Here is a 19,130-nt window from a genome sequence, read left to right as displayed (position 1 = left end):
CGAAGAGATTGGAGCCATCTGAACGGTGTTAATGTTGTGCTGTATGATCCATTAACGATGCCTCCCATTTCTCAGATTGCCCAGGAAGTTGCGCAACTTTTGGCGGAGTCATGGTTGAAATTTAAATTCAGTGCTGGTAGTACAGGAAGGGGGGGGGGGGGGGGATTCTTGGAGCTTACTGATGTTGTGGATCATATTGCAGGTGAAACGAGGCTAAGTGATATGGTTATGCACTGCGCTTTGCATTATCGATTCTCACCCCAGAAGACGCCGTGTTACGTGGTGGGCCCTCTTAACATAGACGGCAACGAAATTGAGCTGCCGGTGCACAGAATGACGGACTATGCCCACATAGTTGTTCCTGTGTATATGCGAGCGTTGAAGCATTGGCTTCATTGGGTTCGCCAGATTGTCAGCCGTTCAGTATCCACAACGGTAATGCCTCAATTTAAGTTGATTCTCTACTACCCACTTGGCGCAGCTCCGAATTTGAATTTGCTTCGAAGTAAATGGAAGACACACACGCTACCACTTCTTCAAGCTTGGCATGCTCGCGATGCAAATAGTGATGCGGGACGTGGAGATGCGAATAGTCCGGGTTCAACCTGATGTGATGAAATCAACCGGAGCCATGCCCGTCGAAGGAGAACGCTGTGGATAATACAAATAACGTTTTGGACTCTACTAATGTGCCACAACGTAAATTCGGTGTCTTCGCTCCATCTCTAGAGGAAGAAGTGATTAAACACTCACGCCAGCTGACCAAGTGAGTTGTGGTGTGCAATGTTTGGCCCAAGCGTATAGTCACGTCAACGTCGACGGCACCAATTTCAAGTTGAATAAGACAGTGGGTGACGGAGACGTTGAGGCGATGCGCCTATGCATCATGTGGCAGCTTCTGCGTGACTGTGATGAAGTACAAACCTCTACCGATGCAAAGTTTAGCGATGATCCCGAAGTGTTAGCGACCGACATGAAGATCAACAGATTTTCACAGCGTCTGCCCGTAGCGAGGCATAACTTTAGCGTTGGTACAGTTGAGGGGCTGTTGAGTATTGATTATCGTAGCGAGGCGTGCATGAAATAGCTAGACGTAGCAGCTCAGCGAACTAGAACTCTTATTTCTAATCGATATTACTTTGCCTTGCACAGCACTGTGTCGGACTGTGAGGAATTGCCAAATGAATCAACACTACGGTTACGACCGCCGGTGTGACGCGTGTAACCGGTTCACTTGTTAGCGCTAACCGCGCTATTGCAAATATTCGAGTTGCGCCGCCGTTCATCTAAAAGTTGCGCACCTTCATTTTGAAGGTGCTCAAAGGTGCCAAAGGTGCTCAAAGGTGCTCAAGTGAAGGTGCTCGAAGGTGCACGAGGGTGCGCAACTTCTACGCTGAAGGTGCGCAAAGGTGCGCAAAGGTGCGGAAGGTGCTCAACCCGAAGGTGCTTTAACGAGAGCCCATTTAGGCTCATAACCTGACGGCTAGTGTCCATAGGCTGTAGGCGGTGACTGCGCGTCACAGCAACCATGCCAAGTAGATGTAGGAGAGGAGTGCGCTGGCGGTGGCGATGGTAAATGACCGCGGCCTTGGGAAGGGGACGACTTGTGCTTGAGGTGCACGATTGGGAAGTGAGTGCTCCTCAGCTCCACGATCAGCACTGTCGTCTCCGCCTTCCTAGGCGATGTGCATTCAATCTAGGCTACTGATACGGCTAAGAGCAACTGACCTCGATGTAGCTTAGTTGACCTAGCTGTCACTGTCTCTGTGACTGTGTTGCATACACACACAAATGAAAGATGCTTGCAAAAGAGAGGTCTTTATTCAGCTCTCGTCACAACCAAGGGTACGACCTCATGTCGCCCACGCACCATCATGCGATGCATCTCGAGTCAGCACGACCCACCTCTGTGGTGGCGTCGGCTACTCAACCTCACAGCAGTTGTATTATATTGCTCATTGCCTTTGCGCATGCCATTGTTTTGTGTTTCAGCCTCTCATGAGTATCATGGGAAGGTGAAGACTTAGCGCGTTATGCCAGTACAGTAGAATAACTTCTGTATTGTTATCATCCACATCTTTTAGTCAATATAGAATCGCTGCTACCATAAACTATACACTGTGATAATACATATGTACGTGAACCGTGGATGCCCGTGATGATTACAGGACGCAATTATCCCATCTGCAGTTGCCGTACCATCTTATGGTGAGTATCAAAGTGGTTATCCGCAGATTGTCACCATTACTCCAATCCGATCTCCCATGTTTCATTTTACAACCTTTGTGGGAGACGTGCGATTTATTTACTTGCATGCATATGCAAATGGAAATCATATCTACAGTAGGACAGATTGGATTGCAGTTCTAACTAACAGCCAGAGCACGATATTGGGCTACGTAGTGTGCAGAACAGCGAGCGAGCCTACTTTTTTTCCAGGTAAGACGACGCACGCTCCACCCACGCTGCCAACCCGATATCACCTGCTGCATTTTCATCATCGCACCACCCGTTTGCTACATAACAAAATGTATGATCTGTTCACGATCTGTTCATGAGTCCTCTTTGATCGTCGTAACGCCACCCTCACGCCTTTATCGACGACAGTCATTCCTTATCAACCCTCCAACCACTCACTCCACAGGCTCCAAGCTCCAAGCAAGCCGTCATGCGCATCGACTACATCGCTCTGGCTGTTGCTGTGCTCGCCACAAGTATCAATGCCACCTCGGCACCGCTAGAGTCCACGATAACCAACCCTCGTCGCCGACTCGCAGCTATTGATCATCCGGACGAATTTTCTAGCAAAGCCTGAGAACGCACACATCCGCGAAAACCGCTGACGACGACGATGACGAAGAGAGGGGTGGCTTCATTGAAAGAGTGTGGACCAGCGTCCAAAACGCGGTGACGCAGCATAAGCTAGACGAATACCTGAGCACAAGAACGTCCGCAGACAAGGTCTTCGGACTGCTACAAGTCAACACTGTGAAGACCAACGTCCTGGAGAGCATAGAGTGGAAGTCGTGGGCCAAATTCGTGCAAATGCTCAACCAAGGAGACCCCGAGGAGTCTCTTGCTGCGGCCATGACTGTCCTCAAACATACTTGCCGCTGCTGCAAAGAACCCGAGCACCAAGGAAATCGCCGAGAAGCTGGAGGCTGCACAGCTGAAGCGTTGGCTGAGCTACAACAACACGCCGGAAAGGATCCTTCCCGTACTGAAGCTGGGCAAGGTGGACGATACTTTTTTCGATATCGCGCCGTTGAACACTTGGACCAACTACCTGGAGGCTTACAACAGCAAAAACCCAAAGGAAGCAAAAACCTTTGTGGAAACCCTCACAAAAGCGTTGAGAAAGAAGAAGGAGGCTTCCTCAAGCTCCTGGCTTCCGCTGACAATGTCAATAGTGCCGGCGCCACCAAGTTCAAAAACGAGGTTCTCAAGAGCTGGATGTCAAATCCAGATCACCCGGCTAACTTGTTCAAAATCCTGAAGCTTGACGAGGCTGGAGATTCCTTGCTCACCAGTCCGCTGCTCAGTGTTTGGACCACATACATGAAGGCATTCAACAAGGAGTATCCGTTCGCCGAGACAACGATGATTCAGACGTTCACCAAGAGCTACGGCGACGAGAAGCTGGCGACGATGATCCAAGCGGCAGCGAAGAACCCAGAGACGGAGCTGTTCGCGAAGAACCTGCAGACCGCTCAGTTCAAGCAATGGATGGCTGAAAAGAAGACCCCGGACGTCATCTACAAGAAGGTTCTGAAGCTGGACTCGACCGACAGTCCGAACGCTGGCATTTGGCGCGCATACCACAATGCGTACGACGAGCAATACCCCGGCGAGCTGTCCTCGTTCAACCCGTAATTTACGGAAGCACTGCCAAAATAGACCCATATCTGCTTTCTGTTCGTTTTTGTTATACATGTAAATCGTCCTGATTTGACGTCCTCTAACAATAGACACCGACGGTCATCCCTCGTCCACCTGAGTATCTACCAATCGCATCTCCCCTCACCACCTGCATTTCGTCCAATGACCCGTCTGGACTCTATGACCAGCCAACGCCGCACTTCCCAACTCCACCGCCATGGCCCGCGCCGCGACCGCCACCAAGACCAAGAAGAAGCCGGCGGACTTCAAGCGGCCCAAGCGCAAGGTCGGGCGGCGCGCCGCGCCCGCCGCCAACGTGACGTCCGTGGGCATCACGTCGCGGCGCATCAACCTGCTGGAGCAGTCGCTGCTGCAGGACAAGAGCGGCGCCGCGCAGCTCACGCACCGGCGCCAGGCGCTGCCGGAGCTGCTGCAACAGGCGGGCCACTACAACGCGCACGTGCGCCAGCGCGCGCTGCAGGGCCTGAAGGAGCTGGCCGCGCAGGAGGCGGCGGCCAACCTGCGCGCCAACGCGGCCGTGCTGCTGGAGCGCTTCCTGCCCACGCTGCTGGACGAGGAGGCCGTGGTGCGCGAGGCCGCCGTGCAGGCCTGGGCGGCCGTGCTGCCGGTGCTGCGCGGCGTGCTGGCGCCGTTCGCCACGCTCGTGGCCACGTACTTGTGCAGCGGCCTCACGCACCTGCAGGTGGGCGTGCGGCAGGACGCGCTCAAAGCCATCGCCGAGCTGGTGGACGTCGCGCCCGAGCTGCTGCGGGAGGACGCCGGCCGCGGGCGCTGGCCAGGCTGCTGGAGAACTTCGGGGACCTGGTCTGCGCCGCGCAGACGCAGGGCATCCGCATGAAGAACACGTACGATCTGCTGCTGGGCTCGGACGCGGCCAGCAGCGCCGCCTCGAAGAAGGCGGCGGGCGCGCGGAAGAACCTCAAGAACGGGCAGAAGAAGAGCAAAGCCCAAGGCGCCCTCGGGCGCGCTGGCGCTGCGGTTCGCGGCGCTCAAGGTGCTGCACAAGCTGCTGCTGTCAGTGAGCACGCGGCTGGGAGATGGCAAGGCCGCAGCAGCGGCGGGCGCGCGCTCGGCCTCGGTGCCCACGACCAAGGCGCTGCTGCTGTACCCGGCTCCGCAGCTTGTTGCGACCAGTATGTTCGCTGCGTCGTCGGCGACTACTAGCACGGGGAGAAGGCGAGCGCGTCCTGGCAGGAAAAGTGCGCGCGCTGCTGCCTGCACTGCTGGACTTGTGGCTCGAGTGCCTCGAAGGCAGCACGGACGCTCTCCGACGTTCACGTTGAGCACATGAAGTACATTGTGGAGTGCACGACCGCTGTGGTTGGCGCCAACACCGACTTGCTGAATGTTGATTCGGCAGATGACGCTGCCAACAAGGAGTTCTTCCAGGCAGCCCTGAAGCTGCGCGAAGAGCTTCTAGCACCAGAGAGCTTCCCCATGCTCCCAAGCGCTAGTGCGACTCTAGCTGCGGCTGACGGTTTGGGTGTGCTGTCCAGGTGGCATGATATGAACGCTGCACTTTCGAAGTTGGCGTGCGAGTACCTCCGCCTTCCTGCTTTGATGCGCGGTTCTGGCAAGGATGCTTCGCAGAGCGAATCGCTCGAGCAACGCGTGTGTGCGTATGTCGTCACCACTCTTGCCAAGTACAAGGAAACGCCTGAGCTCCGTGCAGTTGCCAGTATGCAGAATGTGCTTCAGCCGCTGCTCGAGGTTGTGACGCTCATCTTGGCGTCCGTGTCCCAGCGCAGCGGTCCCCCCACGTCGGCGGAGAACTCAGCTGACGAGCGCAGCCTCTTACTGGAGGCGGTGACGCAATTTTACGTGCTGTGCACGCCGAAGTCGGTGAGCTTCCGTAGCTGCACGGCGTTTGTTGTCGACCAGTTGGAGATTGCGTTGCGTGGTCAGCAGCGACCGAGTCAGAAGCTTCCGTGGCCGATGGTTATGCAGTGGGTAGTCTGCCTTGCCGACTTGCTCGGCCAGCTTGACCCTCAGCACATGGAGCTTGGCAGGCGCAGCTTGCTTGCATTGATCTCCGTTCTCAAGCAGCTCCCGACCGAGTGTGCCAGTGGTGACCAGATGGACAGCGTGCTGACGAACCTATCTGCTTTCTTCGACCTAGCTTCAGTGCCTTCGCCTTCAATGAGTGAGGACGAGAAGCAGAGAATGCTGGCTAGGACACGCTTCGATGCTCTGGGTGCGGCGGACCAGCTGGCTTTCGTGGCGCTTGTGTACCATCTACCTCGGTATCCTGTGTCGCTACTGCGTGCTCTTGCAAGCTGCTGCAAGAGCTCTCGCATTTATAGCGAGGCGAAGAGCTTCCTGGTGGACATTCTTTTCCAGCGACGTGAGGCTGTGGATCTTGCTCACATCGTGAGTTTCCTGGTGAGTACAGCGCTCGCTCCTGTTGAAGCCAACGCTCACCAGCAGCGCCAGCAACTGCAGCTTGTGGATCATGTGTGCCGCACATTCGTCGCCATGAACTTGGGCAACTCTCTTCCGAAGATTTTAGCGCCGACACTTGCGAAGGCTCAGGCTCGGGAGGAAATGAACTTCACGGATCTGCACACCTTGGTGCTGCTTTACCGCACGTGTGTATCTTCCGATTCCAGCCGCAGTGTTGAGGGCCACCAGCAACGTTCGGATATTCCTGCGGAGATGGAGCGAGAGCTGGTAACCTTGAGTGTGAAGATTTTGGCGAATTACTCTGCGACGCCGTCGTCCGACCAAGCCGCCACACCGGAGGAGATTGACTTGCGTGAGCAGGAACGACTACTGGTGGAGGCTTGTGTCTCTACTTTGGCTCATGGTGAAGCAAACATTTTTGCTTCATTCGTGGACGAGCTTTTGGCTGCTCAACAGCAGGTGGTCGTCTTGACTCGCCGTTTGCGCGTACTCCAAGCGCTTGTGCGGACGTCCAACCTGGCCGGTGCCTTCAGGCGCCATCAGAACCACGTGGGCCACCTGTTGCAAACGGCGGAGCAGAAGCACGCTGGCGAAGAGGATATTTCGCAGCTTGTGCGGCAAGTGCGTGGAGACCTGGAGCTCCTCGCCGTGGGCCAACTTAGTGAAACAACTCCTAGTAAGTAGGTAGATAGACGCGACCAATGAATATCATTCGTATACTACTTCAACTTGATCTTAGACCCGTGCTGCTATCAGCGTCTAGATTCTTATTCTTTGCATTCCTTTCCGGAGGAACCCACGCACAACTTCACCATGGCATCGGCGAGTGGTGCAGTGCGTCTGCTGATTTTGGTGGCAACCTGCGTCTTTTGTAGTGGTTTTGCTAGACACCCCACTGCGACGCCAGACGACAACCCGCAGGGTAATACTAATGTAGTAACAGTGGAGACGTTGTGAGTTTTCTGACGTCACCTTCAGCGTGTACGTGGGATATCAAGATTTGCGTCGATGGCACGTGGGTTTATCGCGTCGCCGACCGCGACTGCGAGTTTGAAGACTGTCTGGTGGAGTCTGCTGAACAGGACGCTCGTCAATACATCGCCAACACTATGCCGAGTCAATAGACTCAGGAAGCAACAGCACCAGGTCTGTTGGGCCCAATAAAGGACATTTCCCCTCACAACTTGTTTCACACGCAAAGCGTCGGCAGTTGCAAGCGATCTATCAAGCCCGTGAGTTGAGCATCGATGAAGTCTCGTTCGTGGATCAAGGCGATGGCGACAAGCGCGCTCTTGTCTCCGAGAACCTCATTTCGAAAGGCCAACAGCAACCCTGCAGGTCTTGCCAGTGGCGATGCCACCGCATCATCGGCTACATCGATCCCGCTTTCGATGTTGGCCAAACTCACTCGCTTAGTCCAGTTCCTTGACGAGAATCACCTGGAAGAGGAAGGGCTTTACAGCAAAGCTGGAGTAGGGCTTGAGCGCAAGGAAATACTTCGTTTCTGTAAAACCCCAGGGAACCTACCTGATTTGACTCTATACAGCCCTCATTCCATCGCAACCGTTGCCAAGGAGGTAGGAATATAGATAGGAATGCATATCCATATCTTCGGTTTGTGTTAACTTGTGCTCATGCGTAGATATTGAGCGAGATGTATGCGCCACTGGTTCCTGCTGATATCAGTCACGAGCTTGTGGAAGCTGCATCTAGTGGTCATATTGATGGAGACGCGGGGCAGACAGTCGTTGAGAAATTCAAACACATTCGCGCGACCACGCGGGAATTCCTACAAGTCTTCCTGGGTCATTTGAATAATGTACGTTGTCGCAGCAACACTAGCACCTGCAATCTGATACCAACCACGCATGATGTGCTAGCTTGCTGCAAGTCGACCCAGCAGGATGAATGTGACAAGTCTGGCCTTGCACGTTGGCATCGCATTGATTCGGCCTACGGAGGATAAAGCCACGTTGAGCTCGAGTAGGCCAGGCAATTACACACTTTTGTCAAGTTTGATGTACTAATACTCGGATCTCTGTTGCACCCTTCCTAGAGACCATGATGCGTCATCGAAAATGCGTCGCTGAGTTCCTTATCCGACAAGCCTCGGTACTGCCGTACGACTGCGCAACCGAAATGGACATTCCGGCGATCCCAGAATTGGTATCTCCTCCACCTATCCACATACCTTCCACCCAACCCTCAACACAACTGCATTTCGTTCAAGTTACTTGGAATACTGGAGAATTGACCCTAACGTTTGAGCAGCTAGAGGTACAATAGCGACTTTTTTTGTGGAACCTTGAACGAAAAAGACCTCATTACTACAGTATTTTTTTTTTCAGGAAATGTTTGGAAAATTTGGCGAGATCGAGAATCTCGGCATTAACGAGCAAGGCAACAGGTACTGAACTACCCACGAGCAACTGGATAAGCATTTCGCTAACTGTGCTTATTTGCGTAGGGCAATTGTAGCTTACGTTAATGCTGAAAGTGCCGAGGAAGCTGAGCATACAATGATTCCAAATATACGGATCCGTCGACGCAAGCCAAGGCAAAGCGAAAAGCGACACGAACACAGCCCTAAGCACTCAAAAACTACGTACAATTCATGTCTTCAGGGTGATGCGACTGGTACGTCGACTGACACTACGAATCCCAAAGCAAATAACAGTATGGTGGCACCTCAAGCATCAAGTCTGTCAGAAGACATACAAGTGCAGCTGATTCCAGAATTAAGTGGAAGAGCTTGTCAGCAGCCCCACGACGAGACTATCGTAGTTGAGGATATCGAAGATGAAGAGTTGCAACATGAGGAACATTCATCGGAGCAATTACTACCAGCGCAACTTGTGCAGGTAGATACTGATGCAAATGCAGACCAAGCCAATGTGGACGATGGAATAGCTGACTCTATATCGACGAGAGAAGAATTCCATGACAATGTGTCATCGAAACCTACAGTGGAGAATCTCGGTCAAGACGAATTGACGGAGCAAAGTCAGCTCGTCTCGGCCAAATCAAGCAATCCTGAGATAGCGCCAGGTTTCGAAGAGGTCTCTACTGCGGAGCTACAACAACCTGAAGAGAGCACGCGAACCCCGGACCAAGAACATGCTTCGATCGAATCAGGCAGTACTTTCCGCGATACTTTCTCTGCTGAAGGCAAAATGAAATGAACGAAAGCGTGACTCAGCAAGTCCAGTACGAGCGCGTTCTCAGTGATATGAAACCAATTATCCCAGTTCAAGCTCGTCATGCACCAACCAAGGAAGATCCAATCACAAACCCTGCCACAGGAGCCGTCATACTCTCAACACCATTATTTCCAATCGAAAACCACCAAGATTCAACAATCGATAGTAGTGCTTTTGGAATGACCAAGGCTACATCGACAGCGGATAACACCACAAGTGGTTTGTCGGAGTCGACTACGCAAAGAGCTAATCGACTGCCAGAGAATGACCTTCCGAGATATGATCAGACCACCAGCAGCACATTTTCGCATCCTGCACATTCGACAGAAGTACTTCAGAGCAAGCTTCTTGATATGGAAACGGTAATAAGTGTAGCGCAGAGATTGCTTTTATTGAGAGATTCGATCTGACCATGTGGTTTGTTTTGCAGATCCTACGTACATCCTCTGCAGCGTTATCAGCGACCAAGTTATCAAATGAGTTCGAGCGCGCGGTTCTCCAGCTACACCAACAGATTCTTGATATGGTTGAGGAGTGTTTGATATTGGCAGGTGCTAGAAGCGGAGAAACGGCCGACAGCTTGGCGACCAAAGCTTCGGCGAATGCTGAGTTTCTAGACTTCCTGGAAGCTCAGGCAAGGACGCAAGTAAAAATTCTGGAGGTCGAAGTGCGTGCTGGTCAGGAGTTACTTCGCTTGCACAAAACACAGTACGAAAACGAACGTGTAGAGGTACGTCCATCGATGCTAATCTTTCTCAAACTAGCACCGTGTATGTAGTGATATGCTACGTATTTTACAGCTAGAAGAAGAGATTACAGCACTGCGCATTGGACGTACCGAGACGGAGCGGCTTTGCACTGAGCTACGTACAGATCTTCGCAAGTGCCGCAGCGAATTGGCTTGTCACATTGCAAACGCCACAGATATTCAGAGGTAGGTTTGCTACTGTTGATGACCTCAAGTGGGAATTTTGTTTTACAAAATTTCGTTCTGTTTCAGGCAGAAAAGTGCATTGGAAGAGAAGCTTGAAACCAGCGATAACCAGCTTCACGTCAAAGGTATAGCACTAGCGAAACTCCAAGCTGAGTATGACAAAATGCATCGCGTTGCGGCGGAGGCGCAAATGCGAGTAGAAAAGTTCAAGCGGGGTGAATTCGACGAGAGCATGGACAACCAAATCGAGCACAAACTTGCATTACTTCCGGCTTCAAACTATGAGAAGCGAGTCACACGTACACGAGTAAGTGAAGACCTCCCGCACACAACGAAACTGTTTTCAAAGCTATCGCAGCTCTCTACAAACAAGGAGATTCCGGAAGATCCGAACCCGCCGACAAAACCCCGAGTTCTCGACACGAGCACAATCTCATCGCGACCATCGAACGTCGCTGCTTTGGAAGCTATGAAACAGCAAATGACGCAGGACATTCAAGATCAAATCGCCTCGACAAAGTATGCTGCCTTGGATGTTGCATCGGGTAGGTAGCAATGTTATCTGACAGTTGCGATGTATTTTATGTGCCGGAAATACAGGGCTGCTCTGCGCGAAATGGAGGTCTGCAGCGCCAGTGGTAAAACGTTGGAGGAAGAAGAGGAGGAGTTGCGACAACTGCAGCAACAACTCACTGCAAGATCTTCAGAGATGGCAGCAGCGATGAACGAGTCCAGGCATAAGCTACAAGAGCTGCTTGATCCAACAGCGGCGTCATCCTTCAGTGGTGCCGATCAAGACAGTATGGCGCCTAACCAAGAGCCCACGATCTTCGACTCGACTGCACTAGTGAACGAGCTAATCGCTCGAGCAGAAAATGCCCCCCCGTACAACGCAACTCGCTGCGCGAAAGCACCGATCGCAGATTCTTCAGACACTCAGAGTTTAATCGTTGGAGTTGGCTGTGGCCAGCAATTTATCGAATTCCATAGGCCGACTCGCGATGCCCAAAGTTTTCTTTACAAGAAGTGGACGAGTGATCGATCCCGCAAAATCGCGCAGCTAGCGACCTACAGAGATCAGCAGGCAGTGATCCAAGCGCAACAATCCATGCAAGCATTCCAGCAAACGCTCGCAGAGTTTCGCAACCAACGATAAAGACCTACCTATCGTTACACTTAAAAATCCTTGTCCATTTATGCTCTCAGTTGTCGTCCGTCAGTCTGAGGACGTGGTCGATCTGTAAACCTCCAAGCTTTCTGCGCAAGCCGGTCGCCGTGTTCAAAGTGTGGACGTAGACAACTGCTGCATCCTGTCCTTCATTCGATGACGCAGGTTCTCGCTTGCAGTAGGTGATAACACCACCACCGCTTCCCTCAGCTCCGAACACCACAACCTTGACTCGATCAACGCAGCGCGGACTCACCAGGTCGTGCACAACGATAGCAGGCACGTCACTCTCGGATTTCGCCAGTGCTTTCCGGACAAAGTCTTCAGTGTCAACGGCAGTCACAGGCACCCCGTCGACCAAGAACGGAGCTTGCTTCTTGTGCCTGACAACGTATCGACCGGGGCAGTTGCGGATCATCTTCCACGAGGCAAACTCCCTACCCCGTAGCACAACAACCAACCCAGCCATCAATTAGGCAAAAACGTCACTAACGAATTACACAATCCAGTTCTGTACCACAAACGCTGCAGCAACTCGCCGCCATCGCCCACGTAGTTCCCATCGCCGACAAATGCCTCCGCACCGTCCATTGCTGCTCTCCACCAGCTTGTGATCGTACTTTACTGAGCACGGGATCCCCTCATTTCACAAGATCGACGATGTCCACGTTCCGCGTGGTGCAGTTGACGCAGGAGGAGCTCAAGATCCAATGCAAGGTAGACGACTTTGAGGAATGGGGCGCGCCGACGCTGGATCTCCAGCAATACCAGCGCAAAGAAGAGTTGCAACGTGCGACGGCCTTCTCCCAGCGCGGCTCCAATTTCTGGGCCCTCGTGGAGGACAACGGGGACTCAACGGAATTGGTGCCGGGTCAGACTGTGTTGTATTGCCACTGTGAAAGCCACCGCTTCGATTGCGCTGTCCGCCGTAGCTCTGGAGAGATTGAGCGCGGATACTCGCACCACATCGGGTCGGTGTTCACACTGCCAGAACACCGCAAGCGTGGACTCGCGACGTTTTTCATGAAAGAAGTAGCCAAACAGTTGGGAAAGCTCCCGAGAGCTTTGGTGTCCGTGCTGTACTCGGACATTGGACCGACGTACTATGACAAGCTCGGGTGGAGGTTGCACCCGTCCAAGATGGCGACGCTGGACGTCGCCCACCCGCACAACGCCAACTCCAATGAGACTGAAGTGGAGATCGAGTCTTTGTTTCTGGACGACAAGCTCGACGCATTTTCCAGGCGGATAACGCCAGGCTTGTGGACGAGCTATCGAGCGAGAGATTTCAAGGAGGAGAGGCGTTTGCGGTGCTGCCGACTCGCGATTCCTTAGAGTGGCAATTCTGCATTGGGGTGCACTTTGCTCGGGTCCGAGGGTACGACGAGCTCCCGTCGCGCTGTGGTGTGAAGATTCACGAGAATGCGTTCGTCATTTGGTGCCACAATTTGAAGGAGTCAACGCTCTACGTGGTTCGTGCTCGTTTCCCGGAGGCTGGTGACGGTGCTGCCGAGACCACGCGACTACTGCTGAGCACGGCTTTAGAGGAAGCACGCAAATTCAAGCTGAAGAAGGTTGCTATCTGGGACCCACCCTCTGGTCTGTTGTATGACGAAGTGCGCAGCCATCTCGAAATTGAGCTTGTCGAGCGCGTGGATTCGCTATCGAGTGCTATGGTGTTTGGCCACGGGAACAGTGAAGCGTCCACGGCCCCTCTTCCTCACTGGCTCGGGAACGAAAAGTACGCCTGGGTCTAGATTGGTATCCATAAACAATGGACCATAATAATACATTGCTCCTTGGCAAAGCCAAGGGCCACTGAAGTCATACAGCAAGTCCATGGTGCTCAACGCAGCCATGCCACTTCAACATATTCGTACTTAGCTGGAATTTCATGATCGATGATGTGTGTGTGTGTGTCATTCCTCCCCCTCTTCAGGATGGACAAGTTCCGCCTGGTGCAATTGACGCAGGAGACGCTCAAGATCCAATGCAACGTGGACGACTTTGAGGAATGGGGCGCGCCGACGCTGGATCTCCAGCAATACCAGCGCAAAGAAGAGTTGCAACGTGCGACGGCCTTCTCCCAGCGCGGCTCCAATTTCTGGGCCCTCGTGGAGGACAACGGGGACTCAACGGAATTGGTGCCGGGTCAGACTGTGTTGTATTGCCACTGTGAAAGCCACCGCTTCGATTGCGCTGTCCGCCGTAGCTCTGGAGAGATTGAGCGCGGATACTCGCACCACATCGGGTCGGTGTTCACACTGCCAGAACACCGCAAGCGTGGACTCGCGACGTTTTTCATGAAAGAAGTAGCCAAACAGTTGGGAAAGCTCCCGAGAGCTTTGGTGTCCGTGCTGTACTCGGACATTGGACCGACGTACTATGACAAGCTCGGGTGGAGGTTGCACCCGTCCAAGATGGCGACGCTGGACGTCGCCCACCCGCACAACGCCAACTCCAATGAGACTGAAGTGGAGATCGAGTCTTTGTTTCTGGACGACAAGCTCGACGCATTTTTCCAGGCGGATAACGCCAGGCTTGTGGACGAGCTATCGAGCGAGAGATTTCAAGGAGGAGAGGCGTTTGCGGTGCTGCCGACTCGCGATTCCTTAGAGTGGCAATTCTGCATTGGGGTGCACTTTGCTCGGGTCCGAGGGTACGACGAGCTCCCGTCGCGCTGTGGTGTGAAGATTCACGAGAATGCGTTCGTCATTTGGTGCCACAATTTGAAGGAGTCAACGCTCTACGTGGTTCGTGCTCGTTTCCCGGAGGCTGGTGACGGTGCTGCCGAGACCACGCGACTACTGCTGAGCACGGCTTTAGAGGAAGCACGCAAATTCAAGCTGAAGAAGGTTGCTATCTGGGACCCACCCTCTGGTCTGTTGCATGACGAAGTGCGCAGCCATCTCGAAATTGAGCTTGTCGAGCGCGTGGATTCGCTATCGAGTGCTATGGTGTTTGGCCACGGGAACAGTGAAGCGTCCACGGCCCCTCTTCCTCACTGGCTCGGGAACGAAAAGTACGCCTGGGTCTAGATTGGTATCCATAAACAATGGACCATAATAATACATTGCTCCTTGGCAAAGCCAAGGGCCACTGAAGTCATACAGCAAGTCCATGGTGCTCAACGCAGCCATGCCACTTCAACATATTCGTACTTAGCTGGAATTTCATGATCGATGATGTGTGTGTGTGTCATTCCTCCCCCTCTTCACGATGGACATGTTCCGCCTGGTGCAATTGACGCAGGAGGCGCTCAAGGTGCAGTGCAAGACCGACGACCACGAGCACTGGGGAGCTCCTCTGCTGGACGTGCAGCAATGGCAGCAGAAAGATGAAGCGCAGCGCGCCACCGTCTTCTCCGAGGCTGGAGCTCTCTTCTGGGCCCTCGTGGACAAATCTGAAGAGAAATCCGGCTTGAGTGACGCGGGGCTCGTAGCCGGTCGAGACTTGCTGTATTGCCACTGCAAAACCCTTCGGTTCCCCTGCGTCTACCGCCGGAGCTCGGGGGAGGTCGAAAATGGCTACTCGTACCAAGTCAGCTCGGTCTACACGCTCCCGGAATTCCGAAAGCGCGGGCTTGCAGGCTTCTTTCTCACCGAAGTGGCTAAGCAGCTCGAGCAGCTCCCTAAAGCGTTGGTCTCTGTGCTCTACTCGGACGTCGGACCGACGTACTATGACAAGCTCGGGTGGAAGTGCCACCCATCCAAGATGGCTACACTGGAGGTTGACCACCCTCGGAACGCCAAGACTATCGACAGCGGTAACGACAGCGCCGAGTTCGAGACGTTGCTCGTGGACGATGAGCTGGGGAAGTTCCTCGAAGCTGATAACGCCCGCTTGGTGGAGGAGTTGTCTGGCGAGAAGTTTCAGGGGCGTGAGGCCTTCTTGATCCTGCCGACCCGCGGCTCGATTGAGTGGCAGTTCGTCAACGGCGTGCACTACGCGCGAGTGGCAGGGTTCGACGAGCTGCCCGCACGTTGTGGTGTCAAGATCAACGATGACGCTTTCGTGATCTGGTGGCACAACTTGAAGGAATCGACGCTGTACTTAGATCGTGCTCGGTTCCCAGATTCCGGTGACAATGCTGCTGAGACCACCCGTGTTTTGCTGGACGTGGCGATGCAAGAAGCACGCAAGTTCAAGCTCACGAAAGTCGTAATCTGGGACCCGCCGTCTGGTTTAGTGCGCGACGAAGTCCGCCATCTCGTTGAGATTGAGGTGGCTGAGCGCCAGCTCTCGCTGTCAAGTGCCATGGTGTTTCACGGCGGGAATGTGAGCTCGCAGGCGTATCTTCCTCGTTGGTTCAGCAATGAAAAATATGCCTGGGTCTAAACCGATGCAGTGCTCCAATGCACTGATCCTTTGGGAAGGATAACACCGAAAACTTGTGGGTGGCAAAGCGCTGTTCGATCGATTGATCATGGTGTACTGTGCATGGTCTCGGCGGGTTGAATTCAAGATGGCGTGGCGTACTCAGATGAATGCTGACAAATATCAAGTTTTGGCGCAGCATATCTTTTTGAACTCGATCGACTTTTTGTTTTCCAGGAATTCGTCGAATCGTGCTGACCGCAGTGGATATCACCCTTGCTTTGTTTTTTGTGTGTTTGCTCAAGTCTGAGTCTGCTTTGGCACGTGCGATTGACTAACAAGTTGTCGCTAGCAGCAAAGACCTCTTAACCAGCCACTTACGCCCAACGCAGGTCAAACAACTGACCTGCGTTGGGCGTAAGAGGCTGGTTGAGGCCCGAACGACTGGATTTACAACGGCGTTTGCTTCCGCCTGATCGTCGAGCGTGTGCAAGTGGTGCACTGGAGTACGTAGCGACTTACGTCGCCACGACTTCAAGGAGGAACTTCATGGACATCACCTTCTTGCAGCCTGCTACGGCGAAAGTAGAGTAGTGGACTCACTTGTCATTTTGACTCCCAACAAGCAGTCAAGAACGCCAAGCTACTATCGTCTCCTGGAAGGACCATGAAGATCTCCGCGACAGCTTTGATCGGGTTTGGGGCAGTTCTCCATCACCTGCAGCTTTCTAACGTTTCTGGACAAGATCTCGGCAGGAATGGCAGTTCCAGCATTGGTGGTGATGTGGGGCCATCGTATGCGCCCGTGTCGAATGACACCAACTCCAACTCTGATGCAGCTTCTTCAGCCCCGGAAACTCCGGGAACCCTCAACGTCGGCACCAGTAATTCGACAACGCTTGGAGCTTTGGAACCACCAAGCTACCTGGTCGAGCACACGGACGCCATGATGGACTTCTGTCCTCCCAAGTATCTGGATTCGTCGGTGATCAAGAACCGTGCTATCCCGACGAACAACTGGTGGGGCAACATCATTGCGCACGACTCGAACGCTGCCATTCAGCCTATCTGGCCCAACCCATACTCCCTGCAAATGGTTGTCGACAACGCACCCTTCGGCATGTCTGTGAGCTACCCGTATCGCAGTCGCTTTAGCGGTGGAAGCTCCGGAAACAGCGGTGCCGTCAAGTACTACGCGCACGGGATGGTTCGCGAGTTCATGTTTTCAGCCGAAGAGATCGCGTACCAGAAGCCGAACTTCCAAGTCGTAGACTGGGCAGACCAAGGTGTGACTGTGAAGTTTTCTTCCAGCTCCTCGAGTGGCACCATGGTGTCGGACCTTGTGTCTGGCATGGTGTACAGCTCGATGAAGTATTCGGGGCTCACTCCTCGTCTTGTGTCGAGTGCTGCGATTTCCAGTGTCAACGGCCAGCCCCTTGGTGGCCAGGTGCAAGGCTCCAAGTTCGTGCTTACGTACAATTCCGGCGAGAAGTGGGTGATCTACGCGCTTTCAAGCGACGGTCGAAGTGAGAAGGGAATCACTTTGACTCCTGATGGCAACTCCGCGCTCAAAAGCACTGGATCCTTCGATGGCATCTTGCGCGTGGCGCTCGTTGGTGACGACTCCTGGGTGAGAACCCTCGACCAACACAAGTTGTGCATCGTGCAAGCAGCGGATGTGGAGCTTCACGACGACAGCTCCTACGCGTTCAAGTGGAAGACGGCGGGTGATTGCTCTGTTGGTCTTCTCCACTTCGCTACGAAGCACCTTGTCGAGACGATTGACACAAGCACCGGGGTCCGCCAGGTTGACGGCCTGGTTGCATTTTCGACGACTCGCGGAGTGTACCAGGCTTTCACGACGCCGGGCGGTTCTGCTGATCCTGTCTGGGAGATCAAGGAAACTCAGCAAGTGCCCGAAGACTTCTACCCGTCCCGCAAAATTGCGTCAGATGTGGCTCAGCAGCAGCGCGTTCTCGACCACCTGGGCGAAGACATCAACGGCGCGTGGTCCATTCCGCTTGATGGCAGCTACTATTTCAACGGAAAGGCCGCGCAAAAGTATGCATCGCTGTGTTTGATTGCGAACGATGCGGCCGTCGTGGGTGGAGACAAGAACCTCCTGAACACGTGCCTGAGCAAATTGCGCGGCGTGATGGCGCCGTTTGTGACCAACAGCTGGACCAACAAGCTCCAGTACGACCAGATATACGGTGGGATCGTGAGTTCGCAAGGTTTCAAGACGAAGGATGTCAACTCCGACTTCGGCAACACCATGTACAACGACCACCACTTCCACTATGGCTACTGGATCCACACGGCGGCCATCATCAACCGCCTCGACGCGAACTGGAGCGACTTGGGCAAACTTAACACCATGGCCAATCTGCTCGTGCGCGATGTCGCCAACTCCGACGCGGAGGACAAGTACTTCACGCGCTTCCGTTCGTTCGACTGGTTTCGTGGCCACTCGTACTCTCACGGCGTCACCCCGTTTGCCGATGGCAAGGACCAGGAGAGTACCTCTGAGGATGTCAACTTCGCCTTCGGGATGTACATGTACGGCAAGGCCACAAACAACGCCGCCGTTGAGGCCGTCGGAAAGCTCATGACGCGCGTGAACGCCCACGCCATCAAGACGTACTTCCTGATCGAAGACGCGAACCAGATCCACCCGACCAACTTTCGCCCCAACAAGGTCACGGGCATCTTCTTCGACAACAAGGTGGACTACGCGACGTGGTTTAGCGCCGAGAAGTACTGCATCCACGGCATCCAGATGATCCCCGTGTCGGCCGTCACCGAGTTCGTGCGCACCAAGCAGTTCGTGCAGGAGGAGTGGGACCAGGTGCTGGCCAAGGAGACCATCGTCACGCGCGAGGACACGAGCAACGCGTGGCTCTCGTTGCTGTACGCGAACTTCGCCATGGTGGACAAGCAGCGCGCGCTGGGCGTGCTGCAGAAGGCCACGATGGACGACGGCCTCTCGCGCTCCTGGGCGCTCTACATGGCCGCCAGCTTCGCCGAGTGAGCGCCTACTAGGCCGCGTTGTCATGGCCCAGCGGAAGGCCACCGACACGCTGGTCGGCGATCAACCGCCCGTCGTCCTTACGATGTCACTTTCCTTTCAATCCCTCATTCAACACGTAGTAAGTAGTAGTAGAACAACACTTGCTAGCTCGAAAACACGCTTTAACCCACTTCACTT

General features: G+C 53.9%; 9 protein-coding genes across 11 annotated transcripts; 8 read left to right on the top strand and 1 right to left on the bottom strand.

The window, feature by feature from the left end:
• Positions 1-3,558: 3,558 nt before the first annotated feature.
• Positions 3,559-3,873, top strand: IUM83_07289 (U3 small nucleolar RNA-associated protein 15; the record flags this gene model as incomplete). The annotated part of the gene is made up of 1 exon (XM_067931575.1): positions 3,559-3,873. The coding sequence occupies one exon, from the start codon at positions 3,559-3,561 to the stop codon at positions 3,871-3,873; it is 315 nt and encodes a 104-aa protein (XP_067780403.1).
• A 223-nt stretch (positions 3,874-4,096) lies between these two features.
• IUM83_07288 (uncharacterized protein) lies at positions 4,097-5,064 on the top strand (the record flags this gene model as incomplete). Of its 2 annotated transcripts, XM_067931574.1 has the most annotated exons (2): positions 4,097-4,624; positions 4,720-5,064. In XM_067931574.1, 2 exons carry the CDS (start codon positions 4,097-4,099, stop codon positions 5,062-5,064), a joined length of 873 nt encoding a protein of 290 aa, XP_067780415.1. The 2 variants fall into 2 exon arrangements, with proteins under 2 accessions (XP_067780415.1, XP_067780416.1); XM_067931573.1 differs by lacking the exon at positions 4,097-4,624 and having other exon boundaries at positions 4,672-5,064.
• A 123-nt stretch (positions 5,065-5,187) lies between these two features.
• IUM83_07287 (uncharacterized protein) lies at positions 5,188-6,987 on the top strand (the record flags this gene model as incomplete). 2 transcript variants are annotated; one of them, XM_067931572.1, is made up of 1 exon in its annotated part: positions 5,188-6,987. In XM_067931572.1, the coding sequence occupies one exon, from the start codon at positions 5,188-5,190 to the stop codon at positions 6,985-6,987; it is 1,800 nt and encodes a 599-aa protein (XP_067780237.1). The 2 variants fall into 2 exon arrangements, with proteins under 2 accessions (XP_067780237.1, XP_067780236.1); XM_067931571.1 differs by having other exon boundaries at positions 6,040-6,987.
• Positions 6,988-8,364: 1,377 nt separating this feature from the next.
• On the top strand, positions 8,365-11,593 carry IUM83_07286 (uncharacterized protein; the record flags this gene model as incomplete). The annotated part of the gene is made up of 8 exons (XM_067931570.1): positions 8,365-8,580; positions 8,652-8,710; positions 8,771-8,940; positions 9,831-9,865; positions 9,934-10,233; positions 10,304-10,437; positions 10,504-10,956; positions 11,038-11,593. 8 exons carry the CDS (start codon positions 8,365-8,367, stop codon positions 11,591-11,593), a joined length of 1,923 nt encoding a protein of 640 aa, XP_067780238.1.
• A 46-nt stretch (positions 11,594-11,639) lies between these two features.
• IUM83_07285 (uncharacterized protein) lies at positions 11,640-12,196 on the bottom strand (the record flags this gene model as incomplete). The annotated part of the gene is made up of 2 exons (XM_067931569.1): positions 11,640-12,042; positions 12,123-12,196. 2 exons carry the CDS (start codon positions 12,194-12,196, stop codon positions 11,640-11,642), a joined length of 477 nt encoding a protein of 158 aa, XP_067780234.1.
• A 69-nt stretch (positions 12,197-12,265) lies between these two features.
• Positions 12,266-12,940, top strand: IUM83_07284 (Acyl-CoA N-acyltransferase; the record flags this gene model as incomplete). The annotated part of the gene is made up of 1 exon (XM_067931568.1): positions 12,266-12,940. The coding sequence occupies one exon, from the start codon at positions 12,266-12,268 to the stop codon at positions 12,938-12,940; it is 675 nt and encodes a 224-aa protein (XP_067780235.1).
• A 605-nt stretch (positions 12,941-13,545) lies between these two features.
• IUM83_07283 (Acyl-CoA N-acyltransferase) lies at positions 13,546-14,643 on the top strand (the record flags this gene model as incomplete). The annotated part of the gene is made up of 1 exon (XM_067931567.1): positions 13,546-14,643. The coding sequence occupies one exon, from the start codon at positions 13,546-13,548 to the stop codon at positions 14,641-14,643; it is 1,098 nt and encodes a 365-aa protein (XP_067780300.1).
• Positions 14,644-14,824: 181 nt separating this feature from the next.
• Positions 14,825-15,943, top strand: IUM83_07282 (uncharacterized protein; the record flags this gene model as incomplete). Its single annotated transcript, XM_067931566.1, has 1 exon — positions 14,825-15,943. The coding sequence occupies one exon, from the start codon at positions 14,825-14,827 to the stop codon at positions 15,941-15,943; it is 1,119 nt and encodes a 372-aa protein (XP_067780301.1).
• A 646-nt stretch (positions 15,944-16,589) lies between these two features.
• Positions 16,590-18,953, top strand: IUM83_07281 (putative endo-1,3(4)-beta-glucanase; the record flags this gene model as incomplete). Its single annotated transcript, XM_067931565.1, has 1 exon — positions 16,590-18,953. The coding sequence occupies one exon, from the start codon at positions 16,590-16,592 to the stop codon at positions 18,951-18,953; it is 2,364 nt and encodes a 787-aa protein (XP_067780343.1).
• Between the last annotated feature and the right edge of the window lie 177 nt (positions 18,954-19,130).

The sequence above is a fragment of the Phytophthora cinnamomi genome (genome assembly GCF_018691715.1).
Source record: "Phytophthora cinnamomi strain GKB4 chromosome Unknown Contig127, whole genome shotgun sequence".
Classification (NCBI taxonomy): Eukaryota; Oomycota; class Peronosporomycetes; order Peronosporales; family Peronosporaceae; genus Phytophthora; species Phytophthora cinnamomi.
Note: the sequence above shows the minus strand (reverse complement) of the source record. Positions and strands in the feature narration are given on the sequence as shown.